The sequence below is a fragment of the Motacilla alba genome, chromosome 1A (assembly GCF_015832195.1).
Source record: "Motacilla alba alba isolate MOTALB_02 chromosome 1A, Motacilla_alba_V1.0_pri, whole genome shotgun sequence".
NCBI classification, from domain to species: Eukaryota; Metazoa; Chordata; class Aves; order Passeriformes; family Motacillidae; genus Motacilla; species Motacilla alba.
In genome coordinates, this window is record NC_052031.1 from 4,359,758 (window position 1) to 4,376,415 (window position 16,658).

The 16,658-nt window shown below is 44.5% G+C and overlaps 1 protein-coding gene across 1 annotated transcript in view; it reads right to left on the bottom strand.

Annotated features, from left to right (window-relative positions):
* The window catches only part of ITIH5 (inter-alpha-trypsin inhibitor heavy chain 5), a 47,279-nt gene that overhangs the window by 5,604 nt on the left and 25,017 nt on the right, over positions 1 to 16,658 (bottom strand). Inside the window, exons 8-11 of the mRNA XM_038154207.1 lie at positions 7,546 to 7,717; positions 4,730 to 5,039; positions 1,483 to 2,036; positions 1,062 to 1,112 (exon numbers count right to left, since the gene is read on the bottom strand). Of these exons, the coding sequence (XP_038010135.1) occupies positions 1,062 to 1,112; positions 1,483 to 2,036; positions 4,730 to 5,039; positions 7,546 to 7,717 (1,087 nt within the window). The remainder of the gene's footprint in view (positions 1 to 1,061; positions 1,113 to 1,482; positions 2,037 to 4,729; positions 5,040 to 7,545; positions 7,718 to 16,658) is intronic.

Consider the following 16,658-nt stretch of genomic DNA (forward strand, 5'->3'; position numbering starts at 1 on the left):
TAAGAGATTGCAACAAAACTGCTGTTTAAAGTGTGTTTGTCCCTGTTTTTTTGAAATCCTCCTGGTTTGTTGTTTTTAGAGGGTCAGATGGAGTTTGCCAGGAAATGCCAAGTTTTGCTTTGTTTTTCGCAAAGATTGTTTTGCTTTTCTCACAGAAGAGGTTGGGTTTTCAATGACAACTCCAAACCCAAAACAGTCTAGATGAAAATCAGGATATTTTCTTCCCGGAATATAATTTTGGTGATTTATGGGAATTATCATGTAGGTGTTTTGAACTCCTCTTCTCCATTCTTTTTTGGCAAGCTACATCCCCACAGCACACAGAAATGTAATTTCTCACCAAGGGTTGCTGCATGGCTCCACCTCACACTGACCCCTCCTGGCCCTCAGTATACTGGAGCAGTCAACAGCAGCTGTTGATCCCACAATCTTAATTTTTCAACAATCCTTGACCTACCATAAACTATCAGACAGCTGCCATTAATAAGCAAGCCCAAAATGCTAGTTTCTAAGGTAAAATTGACCCTATCAAGAGAAATTCAAGTCAGAATTCTTGATCTGGACTTATTCTTCAGTTTTTAATGTATGAAAAGTTAAGTACAGGTACAGGACAAACAGGAAAATTGTAAAATACTGCAGAAAGTTCTCTTTTTTCCATCTTCAACAACTTTTTTATATTTCAGCATTATTATTTTAAAAATATTTTCCACTAAAAATAATTTTTCAGCATTATTATTTTAAAAATAATATTTTTCACTAAAAATAATGTTTTCACTATTTCTAGTACAGAGAGAATGTGTTTCTGTTCTACCCTAACCTGCAGAAGTCTCAAGCATGAGGATCAAGGGTTATGGATCATGTGCCTTGATCACACTCCTTCTCATTACTGATCCTCTCTGTATTTTGGTTTTGTTTTCACTTTCCACCCTACTCTGTAGGTCTGACAAACAGAATTTTGGCTGGTCACTTGGATGGTTATACCACAGTGATATGCATCTGAGGTTTCCATAAATCAGTCACTATTATTTTGCATTATGAAAAGCATGAAAGCAGGCACTGACCTGAAGTTTTGGAGATTTTAATTCGCTGTTTATCTTGCCCTCTGCGTATACCTAGAAATGGGGAAGGAAGGCTGTTACAATTACTTACTGAGCAGCAGAAAGATACATATTATAAAAATGTTCCCCAAATATTATTCAGAGAGATTATGGGATGCATATTCCTGCAGCCACTTTAAGTTTCATGTAGAACACCAATTTTTCTCCAACAGTTTCTACTGAGCAGTAAGTGCTTCAAGGGGGTGAGTGAGGGACCTAACAGGTTTGCTAAAGGTTACCCAGCCCACAATTAGCAAAATTAGTATGAAAATCTCAGCTTTACCCCTCAATTCACTGTCTAGATCACCCCTGTGCCAAAGTCAGCCATGAGACATTGCCCAGAAAGAAGATTTTTTACCAGAACAAGGTTATTCTCCTCTCATACCTGGTGGGGCCTTGTGTCCCTGCAGGCTCTGCACCTTCTCCCCGATGCCATCAGTGGAAGGGCTGATAAACTCCTCCTGAGGCGCCTCCGAGTGGAGTCCAGCCTCTTTCATCTTCAGAACAGTGAAGGGGGTAACAAAGTTGTAAGCCAGGGCCATCGACTTGGCTTTCTCCATCAGTTTGTCCTTTTCCTGAATGTCATCACTCTTCAGCCGAGAGTTGAGCAATTCCTTGATGGTGAGGTAACTCCACGCCCTCTCAATGTAGTTATTGTCACCTTTGCCATCCTCCAGGCCGGGGACACCTCTGATGTCATTTCTGCTCGGCAGGTCAATAGCCACATCTGTTTTGAGGAGGATGTACTTCTTGGAATTGCTGGCAGTCACCTCCACGTGGAGTTTATCCGAGGTGCGGTTGATGAGCTTGCCGGCGATGATGATTTCAGAGCCATTGAAGTAGTTGGGGAAGAAGTTCTGGGTGACCTGCTCCACATCGTCTTCAGGGTAATCCACACGGATGTCAGAGAGAAGGGGTGTCCCTATTTCATCATAGAACCTTAAAGCAAGACACGTTTTTCACTGTTAGCACTGTGTGAACACACTCTTGCACTTGTACACCGGCAAGGACACAGTCAGGTTATGTAAAAATGTCTCCCAAGTCATTCAGGGGCAGCCTGAGCCATCAGAAACCAAATTTAACTAACACATCCACTCTAACTTCACCTAGAAAAACAGGGTCTCTGCCCTTAGGGCTTTTCAAAACCTGAGTGGACAAAGCCCTGAGAGCCCTCACCTAGACTTGAAGTTAGCTCTTCTCAGAACAGGAGGTTGAATTACAGGATCTCCAGATTTCCCTGTCAACCAAAGTTATTCTCTGCCTCATTTAGATTTTAGATGTTTAGATGCCTGTTTCTTAGGCATCTAAACAGTCTCTTAAGTATGTTCAGAACCATCCCAGCATGGCCTGGGAGTCACTTCCACTACGGTTCCAGATCTCTGCAAGGAGATATTTGTGACCACTTAAAAGTAAATTATTGGCTTCCAAGATTCACAGAAAGCACCCCAGTTATTAAAAAATGTACTTAGATGAGATGATGCTACCCACAGGTTTCTTGTGGTGTTACATATGGTATCCCAGAGCCAGAAACTGTAAGGTCAAAATGTTAGGTCCACCAAAGATAAAGAGATTCCAAACCAAAGCTTCTGAATCTCTGAAAGACGTCTAGATTGGGTTGGTCAGTGTAGGACAGGCAGAAATACAGTTTTCTGAGGGCCAACAGAGAAAGAAAATCAAGAAGGAATCTCACCATGCCCCCCATAAATGAGAACATTTCTTAGGAGTGGAGGAATTCTAGCTGCTATGTACAGGCACCCTGGCACAAGAGAACTCACTTCCTTGTGGCTGATTTTCTGTTGGAGCAAGGCATGGCTTTCCTGGAACCAGGGAGGTTAACCCTTGAATGCCTTGTTAACGTGACCAACCACACTTGTGAGAACACCTCGCACTGGACAGCCAAGAAAACCTTCCCAAGGCTCATAGCCCAAGTTTATAGTACTGTGTTTTCCCTACAGCAATGTGCTTTTGAAGGTTCCTCCCAAGCTGCTCCAAGAATACCACATTTCCCATTCAAATGCCAAACTGCTCATCTCTTGGCAAGTCATTTGAGTTTAATTTAGTCAATAAACAAAGAATTGGCCTCAGCCCTTTTTCTAGTTCAAGCTGCATTTATTTGACACATCTGGTTAAACAGACTGTCTGGAAGCTAAAATCACACTTTCTGCTTTATTCTCTCTCCAAGGGAACCCAAAGCCTGAATTGGTTGATTTTCTTTTAAAGTCTCTCTGAGCACTCATTGTCTTTCATGCAGAGACCTCACCAGATTTAAAAACATAACTAAATTAAACTTGAGGACTCTCTGTAAATTAACTTCTGAGTTATAACAAATGGTGGAGATACACAACCTGTCTTAGAGTACAATTCAAGGAAGCATCTGTATAAAAATACAACCCGCTGAGCATAAAAAAAAAAATAAATTACATTGGCACCTATTTAGGTTTTCCCTCCAACCGAGGTTTGAATTGGCCTCCAGCAGTGATTGTGCTTTTCTGTATAAATTTGGCACCAGGTGCCAAATGGGTTTGCCATGACTGAGCTTGATAAACAGGGAGCTGTTCATCAGAGAGGTGTTTGAACAAGTACTTGCAGCACTGGGCTTCCACAGCCCAATCAATCAGAACATCCTCTGTCTGCCAGGGAATGCCACTTGCTATCCAAACTACATGTCCTGAGGAGGAAAGGACGTGCGTGGAGTGACAGATGGATCTACAGAATTTAGTTTTGAAGGAATTCTTGTCCATGCATTACTGCCACAGAAGGCAAAGCTCTGGTGGAAAGTGCTTGGATTTATCGCTCCAGAGGACTTAGGCATGAGCCAGGAGAGAGGTAACTCAATAACTGTCTCTTTTTGGTTTCTGTGGTTAAAACACTAACATTTTGGGAGCAAAAGCCAAACATTTTTATTTGGAAACATTGACACATTGCTAAATATTTTGGTCAGAGATGTGGTCACACATCTTTCTGCTGTTCCTTACCAGGAACTGGTACTTACCCTTGGACTACAGATCCCTTATCACCGAAGAGGAACATAATCTCTGGTCCTACTGAAGCATGAGGATTTCAGGAAATTTATGAGGAGTTTGGCTCACAAAGAATAATGGAAATTAATGGTCACAAAGAGTGAGGAAATTAATGACTATATGGTTATCCCAGGAATGATCTTAGTGTGTTTTTCCAAGTCAAATATTTCAGATCTTGGGCAAAAATGTTATTTCCAAAAAATAGAGGAATAATTTTTTTTTCTCCAGATTGGAATTTTCATTCCTGATCCCCTCCATGCTGTTTATGTTTTTGATTTGATGTATGAAATGCATCCTCTCCTCCTACCATCTCCCTGTGAGGACTAGGGACCTGTGACCCCCAGCTCTCTTTACATGTCCAAAACAATGATCTGAATTAGGTAAACAAATTCCTTGTTCTGAGGGGCTGGGAAGCTCCAGTACATCTCAAGGGGTCTGCTAAGAAAAAGGAAAGTTTTGGGTAGCCATTCAGAGTATCCAGTCAAACTCTGCCTCTCCCAACCAGAGCTGAGCCTCAGGGAAACTCCAATTTCTCGCCATATCTCATTAAAGGATTTTCCATCCCAAAATGCTTTCCCAGAGAACCCAAAGAACAGAAAAAGCAGAACAAACCCCTTGAGGTGGCTGGCTGCATCCTCATCCTCCTGGAAAAGTCTCGTCATGCCACAGTTCTCCAGCGCCATCCTCTCCAGCAGCTTGTGGTCCACGTCGTTGCCAATGCCGATGGTGAAGAGGCAGAATTTATCCTGGATGGCCTCCTTGGTGTTGCTGAGGATTTTGGAGGACTGTGTTTCCCCAACAGTCGGCCTCCCATCCGTGAGGAAGATGATCAGGGACACGCTCCGGGCGTCAATGTCGTTCTGAGCAATGTAATCATTCAGCAGCTTTGCCCCGGTCTGCAGAGCCCCATTGATATTAGTTCCTAAGAAGGTACCAGAATGATTAGAGATCATTTCTCCTTCTAAGAGTGAATAATTTCCCTGAGCTCCGTTCAGTGAGGTGACAGCTTCTCTGGACATCAGGATGTCCCTTTTCTCCACATAAAGTTGCTTTAGTCCTTGAATTCAGTTCAGCTCTGTTACTTAGCACAAATTTGGCACAGCTGTTCATGGTCTTATGAATTGAATTATGAATTTCAGTTTGTCACGTGAAATTGCTGTTGAATGTCTCAATGTACAACAATCAGCCTGGTAAACAGTCATACTATGTCTGGCTGGTACAAACAAAAATTGTTAAACTTAATTACGGGACTCTCCCTGATGATATCTGAACTAGGAAATGTTCTGCTCATTTTTTTTTCTGAAGGGCACAACACTTGGAGTCAGGAAAAAGCCTTCAAATGGGAAAACAAGTGGATGGGTTCCTTCTTCATACCCCAGGGAATACAAAGTTTAAAGGGAAGAGCTTGGTTAGCTGAGGAGTGTGTTTGCACAAAACTGGCTAGTGAATAATAAAACTGCCTGAAGTGGGGTGGGAGGGAGAAAACAAAGTAAATAAGGGAACAGATGTACATTAGAATAGGCACGAAAAGGACCCAAGCCCCCTGTGTGTTAAAAAAAAAAAAAAAGGAAAACAGGAAAATGAGTACAAGTATTCCCTTTCTCCATGTATTTCTAGTCAAAGCACAGAGGGATTGGCTGTGGGACCTTTGCAAAATCAGCCCATCGGGGATAAAAACAGCTCTTAGAAAACAAAGCAGATGAAATGGATTAAGAGCCATACACAGCTGACTCTGGGGGTCTGGAAAGGGAGATCTAGGAAGGTTATCAACAGGATGTGATAGAAAGTCAGCCCATACAGCACAAACCTAGAAACTCAGCGTGCACAGCTCCAGTGACTGCAGCAAGACAAGGAACAGGAAAGCAGCAAAGACTTCTGAAAAGTCCTCAAAATCCTGATTCTGTCTTCTGCAAAATGGTTCTCAACCAAAAAACCTGCACCCAAAAATTCTACTCTCTCAGTCTCGAGGCAGATCCAAAATTTCAGAAAAAATGTTTTCCCCAAAATCAGAAGAAAACCATGCCATGTAGCAGAGTGTGTAATTTTATACTCAGTTGTATCATAGGACTACCAAGCACTGAAAACTGCCTTTTGCCATGTGTTCAGGTATTTAGCGAAAGGATTTTTCTCCTGTTTCTTTGGTGTGTAAGTACAACACAGAGGTGTAACCATACCATGTTCTTTGTGTGTTCATGTTCAGTGGAAGCTACTCAAGGAATAGCACCTTTATAGGGAAAACACACAGTTAGCCAAACCTGAAAAAAATCTGAAGTACCTGTGGGGGAGAATCACTGTGGGGAACCACAGTCAGTAATTTCCTTTTACTTTTGTTCTCTGGCAGGTTCATGGGCAAACCCAGCTGGTTCCTGCACAGCTCTCTTGGCACTTCAGGAGTAAAAGGCCTTGTTCTCTGAGTTTAGTCCCACTATTGGTAATTGTTTAACTGGGCAGGACCCTTCACCACTTCCTAAGCAATTCCTCTCACAGCACAAACAGCACAGCCAACCATCCTGTTTGCTGTGTTTTTCCATCAGAGGGTTTCCTCTGCTAGGAGTGGTCACTGCTCAGGGGCAGCCATGGGAAGGCCCTCCCTGACCTTCAACCAGCTGTGACTACTTCCATGGGGAAGGGTTTGAATAGGTCATTTTGCAGCTCTCTGGGCACAGCTGCTGGAATATGTTTGATTACAAACCTCACTGTAGTTGGAGATTTTTTATACTACTGTCCATCGCCTCACAGGAGACTTATGAATCAAATCAAAACTCACACCTGCACTCTGCCACTGTTCTGGGGTTTCCTCTGCCTGCTTTGCTCCAGGCAACAAGGCACAAGCAAGAAAGGCTGAGAAATTCTTAAATATAATTCTGGCTGCTCCTTAGTAGAGATAAGAGGACAGTACTGGGTGAGAAACCAAGTCCTAAGAATCCAATCCCACACCCCACAGTGTGTGCTCCATCCCTGGGGTTTCCAGCCCAGACAAAATCATGAGCCTGCTTTCGCAGAGCCTTTCAGAAACTACACAATACTGGCACTGTGTGTCCTTTGCCAGGGTATGTTTTCATCTGTGTCCTCAAGAAATAACCTTGGAAGCTTTCCCATTCCGAGGGTGTCACCAGATAAGCAAGAGAATGGAATCAAATTTGGTTTAATAAGTATATGGAATCACAGACTAATTTTGGTTGGAAGGAACATTTAAAGGCCATCTTGTCCAAACCCCCTGCAATGGGCAGGGCCTGAGGAAACCTTCCCACCATGTATGTTAATAAAGAACACATAACCCTGAGTGGAGATGAAGGGACCCCCATGTCCAATGACCTAAATCCCAATGCCTTTTTATTCCATACCCTCCAGGACCACATTCACCACTCCCTGTCCTGTTGTAGTTAATTGGATAGCACAGTTAATGCCATCTGTATCTCTGATCATACCTCCAGTGGGTGACATGTTATGGATGTACTTTTTGGCATCCCTGATGTTATTTGGAGTAACTGGCACCAGCCGGTCCTGCTGCCAGACCTTGATTCGGTTGGAAAAGCCAATGATATTGAAGTGGTCTTCAGGCCTTAGGTCCTGGAGAATGGTGAAGAGAGCTTCTTTGGTCTAGAAAGAGAAAAGAGAGCAGATGTTGGTTTCTCTGGGTCTGGATTGAAGGCACTTGAGATAGTAGTTCATGTTCAGACTCAAGTGTTTATTATTTCTTATCAGTAAAACAGTCTCACTACTGTGAGCTTGGCAGCTTTTCATTAGAAGGCACAAAATGGCTAACAAGCTCTTCTTACAAGGTCTTTTAAGACTCAACTATCCAATTAAGAACTGACACCTGAATTATTTCCCCTTTTAACCCAGTAACTGGTCCCAAAGAGCCCACAATGGGGACTGTTCTGCCCAATTACAAAATGCCACCCAAACCCAAGAAGGAGGAAGAAGCATGAAGAAGAAACCCAGGATGACACCCTGTGCCCTCCATCTTGCTTCCATCCACAACATACTAAAAATCCCAAAACCTTAATTTCTCACCAAGCAATACACCTACACTACTTTCTACAATCTATTTCACACTTTTGTGGATTCCAGTCTACCCTGAAGTCTAGGAAACTTTCTCCATGAATGAGGGTCAGAGTCAGTGCTGCCCTGGGGGTCAGGGCATCCCAGAGCAGATAGAGAAATATTCCTGGTGCCCTGGGTTTCCACAAGCAGCAGACACAGCTGTCAGTGGTTCAGTGGGCAAGAATTTAGTTTTAAGATGTTTACTGATCTTTTAGATATTTCTACACGGCAGGTTTGGCTGATGAAGAAAATTGGGATGTCCTTCCCTATCTCAAAGCCTGATCTCTGTGGTGCTGGGGCAGGGCAAATATGAGATGAAAAACAGGTCCTGCCCAAAAGGTCTTGTGAGGCACATCAAGACCTAACTAAGCTTAAAAATCAGGCACCACAATTAGGATAAAAGCTCCCAGTGACTGGGAGAACCATGTTTTGAATTAATGGATAGTGAATAATAATGACTAATAACAAAAACCTCCTAGAGTTTGTTCAAAGCCCTCTAGACTTACAGTAAGATACAATATATTATATATATATAATATATTTGCATATATGCATATATTTAAAATAGGTGACTTTAAAAAAAGTAAACATGTCAAAGGGTGCACATTCTCTGTTCATAATTAGGGTACTATTTGCTACATGTATACTCTAATGAATAGTTTCAGCAATTAATAAATGTTTAGGTTAATATATTCAATTAACTAGATATAAAAAGAAGTCCTGACTAGTCATTGCAGATTCTACCTGCCAGTCAGTTTTGTCCCAAGCATATTATTTTTCATCAATATGCCAACTGTTCATCATCCCATGTAAACACAGGCAAGAGAGCAAGGAAAGCTGGTCACAAGATGAGTTCTTAGCAAAGATTAAGGATCCTGGGTTCTGGGAAAGCCAGACCACTGAGGAAAAGGCAAGAGGAAGACTGCAGAGGTGTCCAGCTCCCCTCAGTGAGACCAGCTTGGATTTAGCAGCCATGCAGCTGTGTTCACATGGAGACAGACTTCAGCTGAGTAAGACTCAGAGAAGTTGCCCAAAAGCAGCCTCTGTCCATGCAAACATATCCTATATTTGGATGCAAAACACATGGGAGGAATATGAGGCAACACCTAGGCAGAGGAATCAGCAGATTCTCTGCTCAGCCCCTTCTTGGCCACCCTTAAGCTTTCAAATTCCTAGGAAAGCTATGCAAGAAATAATATTGTGGGCTCACCAGCATTTCCTCTCATGCCTGTCAGGAAAATACGTGAAGGGCTTGTCCAGAAGAAATGTAGAAGTAATCATCCGTGCTGGTAACCACATAAGCCTAGGCCTGATGTTGCTATGTAAAGACAGTTTGGAAAAGAGCTCAAAGGACTGATCAAGCTGTGTCATCAATATCCCCCTGGATTCTGCATGGCAGATGATGATGCAATGAGGCAAACAAATCTAATCCTCACAGCTGGTGCCTTGGCTCCCAGTCCACCTGAAATTAAGGGGAATATTTCCCATAGCTTCAAACATTCTGGAGCCAGGTCTGGAGACTCTCCCTGCCTGTTTCTGTCCTCTGCACAAATCATTTTGCTCTGCAGTGATCTCAGGCTTAATCCCTCCACTAGCTTAGCTGGAACATTCCTCCACGTCCCACCACCGTTTCACAGACAAGAATTTTAAAGCAAATGCTGGTGGAACAGATTCTTTCATAGAGAAGAGGAGACTCCCATCAGGTTCACATCATGATGTGCACCAACAAACCTTCACAAAGGTGAATTCCTGCCCCAAACATGGAGGCTGCCTCCAGTCTAACAGTCCACAGAAAATGGAAAAGTTGGGTGAAATAATCAGCTATTTGAAAAAGAAGGGAAGGTTTTATTCTCTGTCATCTGCTCTTTTACAACACCCTTTGTATTGTAAAAATGCTTCAGATAATGCATGGCATCACCCTTCAGAGAGACCCTCCATCAACATCCCATTTTACAGAGAGGAAAACCAGACTACTTTTGTAATTATGTCAAGGTCAGAAAGTGAGAGGTTCCCAAAACTTGGGGTTCAGTCAGCCAAACCATCCCACACCTGCACCGGCAGCAATCACACAGCAGAGAAAAGGATTCTCAGATTAATTCCACAACAACAAGGTTGGCCCGAGTATTTGTCCCTCAAAAAATGGGTCAGAGTAAGCAGAAAGTGAAAATGGAGAACCTTCTATCCTGTGTGTGAGCAGGCCTCCGTGCCAAGCTCTACTGTAGGAAATTTGGGCAGGGTGTTAAAGCAAGGAGACCACAACAACTCCCTACATACACATCCCCCCTCCACCTCCAGAAAGGAGAGGAACAGAGGTTCCTAGAGGCAATGATTTCAATAAAAACTCCCCAGATCTCATTATATTACAGCTCTGATTATAATTAACACTTCTTGACCTCTCCCATTACAAAACCCCTCTTTTCAGTTTTTTTTCCAGTTCTGTGAAACTGCACTTTTCTCAGAGGGATTTATTGGGCCCAAATAAGCTCTGCTGTTTCTGAGAACAAGGCAAGAGAAGAAATAATCTTGCTTTGGCCTACTTGCAGAGAGGCTGCATTTCACTTCCCTTGTGCTCACAAATTCCTTTTGACATTCTTGCATGTGTTCAGCCAAAAGAAAAGGAAAGGAAAAAGTAAAACAAGACAGAGCAGAAGCAGCTTGGTGTACACAGCATCCAAACTAGAATTGCAGAGCATCAGGAGGGAACTAAAAACACACATTCCCAGGAAACCCAGCACTTCCCCACACCTTCATACAGGGGCCAAATGTGGGGCTGGGATCATCTCTCTCTCCCCTTCTTCAATTTCCTCTTTGCTTTTTGTCTCATTTTTGTCACTCCATGGAGTTTGAGTCAATTTTTCCCAGGAAAAAACTTCTGCCATATTTTAATGGATATGCATTGACAGCCTGGATTCTGGCATCTGTATCCTGTGCTTGCCTCTGCAATTTAAATTAAAACCCTTTGAATTTATGTGACATGCACACAAACATATGTACAAGTGTGCCTGTGTGCACATGGTTTTGCTCCAAAGCAAACAGAGTGAGGGAGGCCATATGGTTAATTCTCCTGCAGCTTTTACTCCATCCTCAGCAAAAAAATAAAGGGTGGGATTCAGCTTTGCCAACTCAGTCATCATAAAGCTGGGCATCACATCTAATCCTGCTCAAGGCAGGGGAAGCCACCTCCAGGGAATAATCCATCCCATCTGTTTCGGACAGGTTTTAGGGTGGGCTGAGTCACTGTCTGGAAGTGCCTGTCTCCAGGCATTGCCTTCAAGCAGAGAAGGTGGGACTCACCTCAAGAACTAATCCTGCCCTGAGCATTCTGATTCTGCTGCAGCCAAAAGGAGCTGAACTGTCTTTCCATCTCTCCTAGAGTGCTCTGAATCCTCTGTCTCTTCCTATTTCCATCTCTCTTCCCAGCTCCTAAGGACTCCCAGGTCTGTCCTAAAGACCACACTCCTGATGAGGTGGAACAACACGCTTCGAAACCTACCAGCCTTTCTCACCCTCTAATGGTTCATGAGAGAGATGTGACTTCCCTCAGAGTGTTGGATATGATTCAGTAGCTGGCAGACAAAAACAGCTTTTAATAAGGAGAATATCTTGGTAAAAGTGCACTGCTTGAAATCCTGAAGGACTCAGCCATGGCCAAGTGCAGCTGGTGCCCAGCCCTCTCCTCTCATCTCCACCAGAGCCCAGGCAAGGCTTTGCAAAGCTCTCCTGGCTGCAGCTTCAGCTAGGACACAGCAGCAGGTTTCTGCTTCTGTCCTTGCAAGGCCACAGCTGGAACTTCTCCTGGCTCCAAGGAGTCAGGGGCTGTGGCTGCCATGGGATTCCCAAACTGCTCTGCTGCCAATGGGGTCCTTGCAGTTCCACTCCCAGCTGGCCCCACTGAGTCATTCCACTGAAACTCCTGCCAAAGAGGCAGAAAATTAACCATTTCTACCCTGCTGAGGGCCAGGTCGTTCCTCCATGGCTGTGCACATGACTCTGGTTCATTTTGGAGATAAGCTGGACCCACTCACACTGAGGAAAAAGAGTTTAGGGGTCCAGTGCCTCCGTGCCAGGTGCTGCAAGGTGAAATACTTTTCCCAGCATGTTTGCCTGGGGAGATGCGTTTGGAGCAAGGGTTAAAGCAGAGGATGGCAGGAAGTAACAATACAGAACAGCTAAATAAAAATTGTTTTTTACCATTTAGGAATGGTTTGGACATGTCAGAGTCAGGTTTTAAAATGAGTGTTTAAAAGAGTTTAACTTGGTGGGGGGACATTCCTCCATTTCCCTGAAATTAGCATGGATAAAATTGAGGTGAGAGGTGGAGACTGAATTGCCACTGCATTTGAGATGAGGAATTGTGCTGGTGAATGAGCTGCCAACACAGCTGCAACCTTGGGACTGAACCAGCCACCTCCAGGGCTATGAAATGTCACCCCCAAACCTGGAGCAGCACAACCCTGGTCTACAGCTGGGACAGGTGATGTGACCATGACTGCCAGGGAGTGACCAAAGTTCATGTCTTTGCTTCATGAATGATGAGAGAGGAGAGGAGCTCACACTGTCTAAATAATTGATGTGCAAACAGTGTCTGCTCAGGTCTACAAGGACAGAGCCAAGCCAGCTCCCAGCCACCACCCTGACCTTCCTTGTCACCTCTGCACTGACACCTGGACATGCAATATTGTATTTGCAGGGTGCCCCGATGAAGGAAGGAACGATGAATCTGACTCCATGTTCTCAGAAGGCTAATTTATTATTTTATGATACTATATTATATTTAATACTAAACTAAACTATACTAAAGAATACAAAAAGGATACAGACAGAATGCTAAAAAGATAATAATGAAAACTCATGACTCTCTCCAGAGTCCTGACACAGCTTGGCACTGATTGGCCAAAGAGTGAAAACAACTCCCAGCAGAATGCAATGAAACAATCACCTGTGGGTAAACAATCTCCAACCACATTCCAAAGCAGCAAAACACAGGAGAAGCAAATGAGATAAGAATTGTTTTCCTTTTTCCCTGAGGCTTCTCAGCTTCCCAGGAGAAAAATCCTGGGCAAAGGGATTTTTCAGAGAATGTGAATGCCACATTGCAACACAGCTGCTGCCTGTCTGGTTCTTGCTTGCTGCAGGCAAGGTGATTCAGAACTGTACCAGCCCCAGCAGGAAGAGCAGAACTCCCTCAGCTACACTGTGGCTGTGATTTGTCACCCTTGTACCCAAGCCCTTGGAGTTAGCTCTGACAGACCTCATCTTGCTTAAATACTGGTGGAGCAAAGCATGGGAAGATACACACTCTTATAAGAAAGCTGTGAGCCTTCAGCCTTTTTTTGGGTCAAAGATCTGCCCCAGAGACATCTGGGATGATGTCAGACCATCTGGGCACCTTTGAGGAGGAATCTGACATTTCTTTCACAGTCCCTTGTTTGTCTGGGGAGCAGGGTGAGGGTGAGGCCTGGCTACCCTGAGAGCTGTGCAGCTCACAGGGACACAATATGTGGTTGTTAGGAGCTGTGGCACTGCCAGACATTGGCCCTGCTGGGCAGCAAGGGGAGAATTCAAGCACCTCATTAATATGCATATCCCAAGCCCACATATTCACACTTTCCACTGCCTTAGGAGCACTTCTAAGTGTTTCATCCAGCCACCCTCGCAACAGCTGGGCAGCAGGACTTCATCGCCAGTGACACAGCCTCTCCCAGCTCAGCCAGCACCAGGGAACTGCTTGGGCTCAGGATCAGCCAGTCCAAGAGCACTGCTAGCAGAGAGGAAAGCATTCCCAACCACAGCCTTTGGGAAACAGGACTCACTGATTGGAGGAGATGCACAAGAACACCCTGCAGAGAGCAGACCTGGGGCCATCTGCATCCATTTGCTAAAAGATCCTACAACTAAAGACAAAATTTAAACATCCTTTGTCCTTCCAGATTCCTTGTGAGAAAGCAAATTTGACAAGAAAGGAGCTAAGGCACAAGATGTAAGCTCAGAGGGAATTAGGAAGCCATAGCTCTGTCCAGGAATGAGTCTGAGAGTGCAGCAGCACAGGGCAGGGCTCAGAAATGAGATATCCTACAGCAAAAAGGAGAAAAGTACAAGTGAATATATTGTTTGGCAAAAGATTGCAAGGAAAAACCAAAAGAGCTCCTTCTTCCCCTTCAATATCCTCTGTGCTCTGGCTCTTCTCTTTCCCTTTCCAAACATGCAGAGGCAGCTGATAAAAAGGTCTGGAGCTGTGGTTTTCAAACAGCAACACCCAAAGATCATCAATGTCCCCATGGTCTGTCAGAAGGATTAATTAGTACTGTGACTGAAAGAAAGGCTGGCATCAAAGTCCCACCTGAAATGGTGCAAACATGGTCAGAGAAGGTGCTGCCCTGGGTTTGGGTCCAGAGCCAAGGGGAATGCAGTGGGAGCACCACTGCCACATTACAGGGAGCAGCTGAGGCACAGGGACAGCAAAGGTTTGGGCAGTGTTGTTCCTGCTGAGGTTGGAAGCCACATCATGTGACTTTTGCTTTCCTCTGTGTCCCAGTGTCCTTTCTGCCCACATAATGCTGGTCACACGTCACTTGCCAGCAACAGGGAATTCTGTACCAAAACCAGGGGTTAACCCCCAAGTGTATCCTTGGATTGTTTCACCTTCCTGCATCCCACTCTCAGAGAGGACAATTGGCCCTTTCTGCCTCCCCAGGGAATGTCCTGCAGCTGAGGAACTGCAACTGCCCCTCTCCCTGTCAATGTAGCTTTGTGCTCTCTCCCTGGCAGAGAACAGCGTAACCAGGGAAAACTCCTGCGCAATTCCAGACAAGAAGCATTTTGTTCAGTATTGACACAGGCCTGTGATGGGAGGCAGTTTGAAGATGGAGTTCAGGACAATAAAGGTCTGTCTTCAGTCCATGGTCCAGTCTCCTCCTCCTGAGCATCCCAGATCCTTTGCTGGTCGCTTGAACATTGCTGACTCCCCATATGGCCTTAAAAAAAAGTTGTTTTGTTGTTTCCCAGGCTGAAAAACAATCATCCTTTAGAACAAATGTTTGTTCCTATTGCCTTTTCTGAAAAAGGTTTTCCACTTAACATTGAGTAAAACACTTAGCTCCACATCCATCCAGGACACTTAAGCACTGAATTTTTGCTCAGTAGATGATGAAACTGTCTTCAAGGATGTGATCAGTTGGGGTAACTCACTTGTCTAGTCAGCATGGTGAGGATAAATACATGAAAAACTAATCTGATGATCAAAAGCTGATCTGATTTCTCAGGAACTGGATTTCCAGGGGTCCAGGTGCTCAGTCTTTACAAACTCACTGCAGCACTGAGGATGTGAATAAATGCCAGTGTGAAGATTTAAGGAGGCAAGTTCTAATCAGCACCAAGCATCCTTACTTGAAGCCCTTATCCCAGTGCAGAATGGATTACAGTTGGAGCAGTGAACAATTCTGTACCGTAAATAAGGCAAAGGGAAAAGCTTAAGGGCTGTCTCACAGTGCTACACTGAAATAACCCCACTGGAAACAACAGGACTGCATGGGCACACAGCCAGACTGACACAGCAATGGCTGGAGGCCACATTCTTCTCTTGTGCTTAGCTCATTTTAAGTTCAATCAGATCATAACATGCCCATCAGACAGTCAAACCCCCACCCTGTCAGCATGACAAAACATTTCCATGGAGATAGCAGCAAAAAGGTCAGCACCAAGGAAAAAATGCCCCATGCCCTCCATGCAGAACTTGACATCTCTCCCTCTGCCCATCCTCAGAAGATGGAGTTCATCCCAGGGCACAGAAACTGTTCCAATAATTGGGTACTGTCATTCTGTCACAAAGATCAGCCCCAACACAATGCTGGGAAGAGCTGACATGCCCAAAAGCTGCCCACAACACATCCCCTCAATTTCAGCAATCATCAACTGCTGTGTTACAGGGCAGGAATTGAGCTGAGACACTCATCGTGCTCTTCATACTGATTACAACCATCCTCCATCATGCAGCCACTCTCACAGAGTGGGTGTCCCAGAAGCCTGACAGGTTTGGAGCTTTGTAGCTCCTACTCAGAACATACCATCCATGGGTGTGAGCTGCTGGGAGAGATGTGCTGCTCCTCTCTTGGAACTTGCCCATTTTCATTTCTTTTCACAGGACGTGCAGTAGGGACCTTACAAGACGATGCTACTGATAGGACAAGAGGGAGTGGCTTTAAACTAAAAGAGGAGAGATTTAGATTGGATATGGGGAAGAAATTCTCTGTGAGGGTGGTGAGGCCCTGGCACAGGGTGCCCAGAGAAGCTGTGGCTGCCCCTGGACCCCTGGAAGTGTCTAAGGCCAGGTTGGACAGGGCTTGGAGCACCCTGATCTAGTGGAAGATGTTCCTGCCCATGGCAGGGGGTTGGAACTGGATGATCTTTAAGGTCCTTTCCAATCCACACCATTCTGGGATTCTCTGATCTCCAGTGAGTGAGGGATGGTGACAATGGTTTGTTGGTTTAAGCAAAG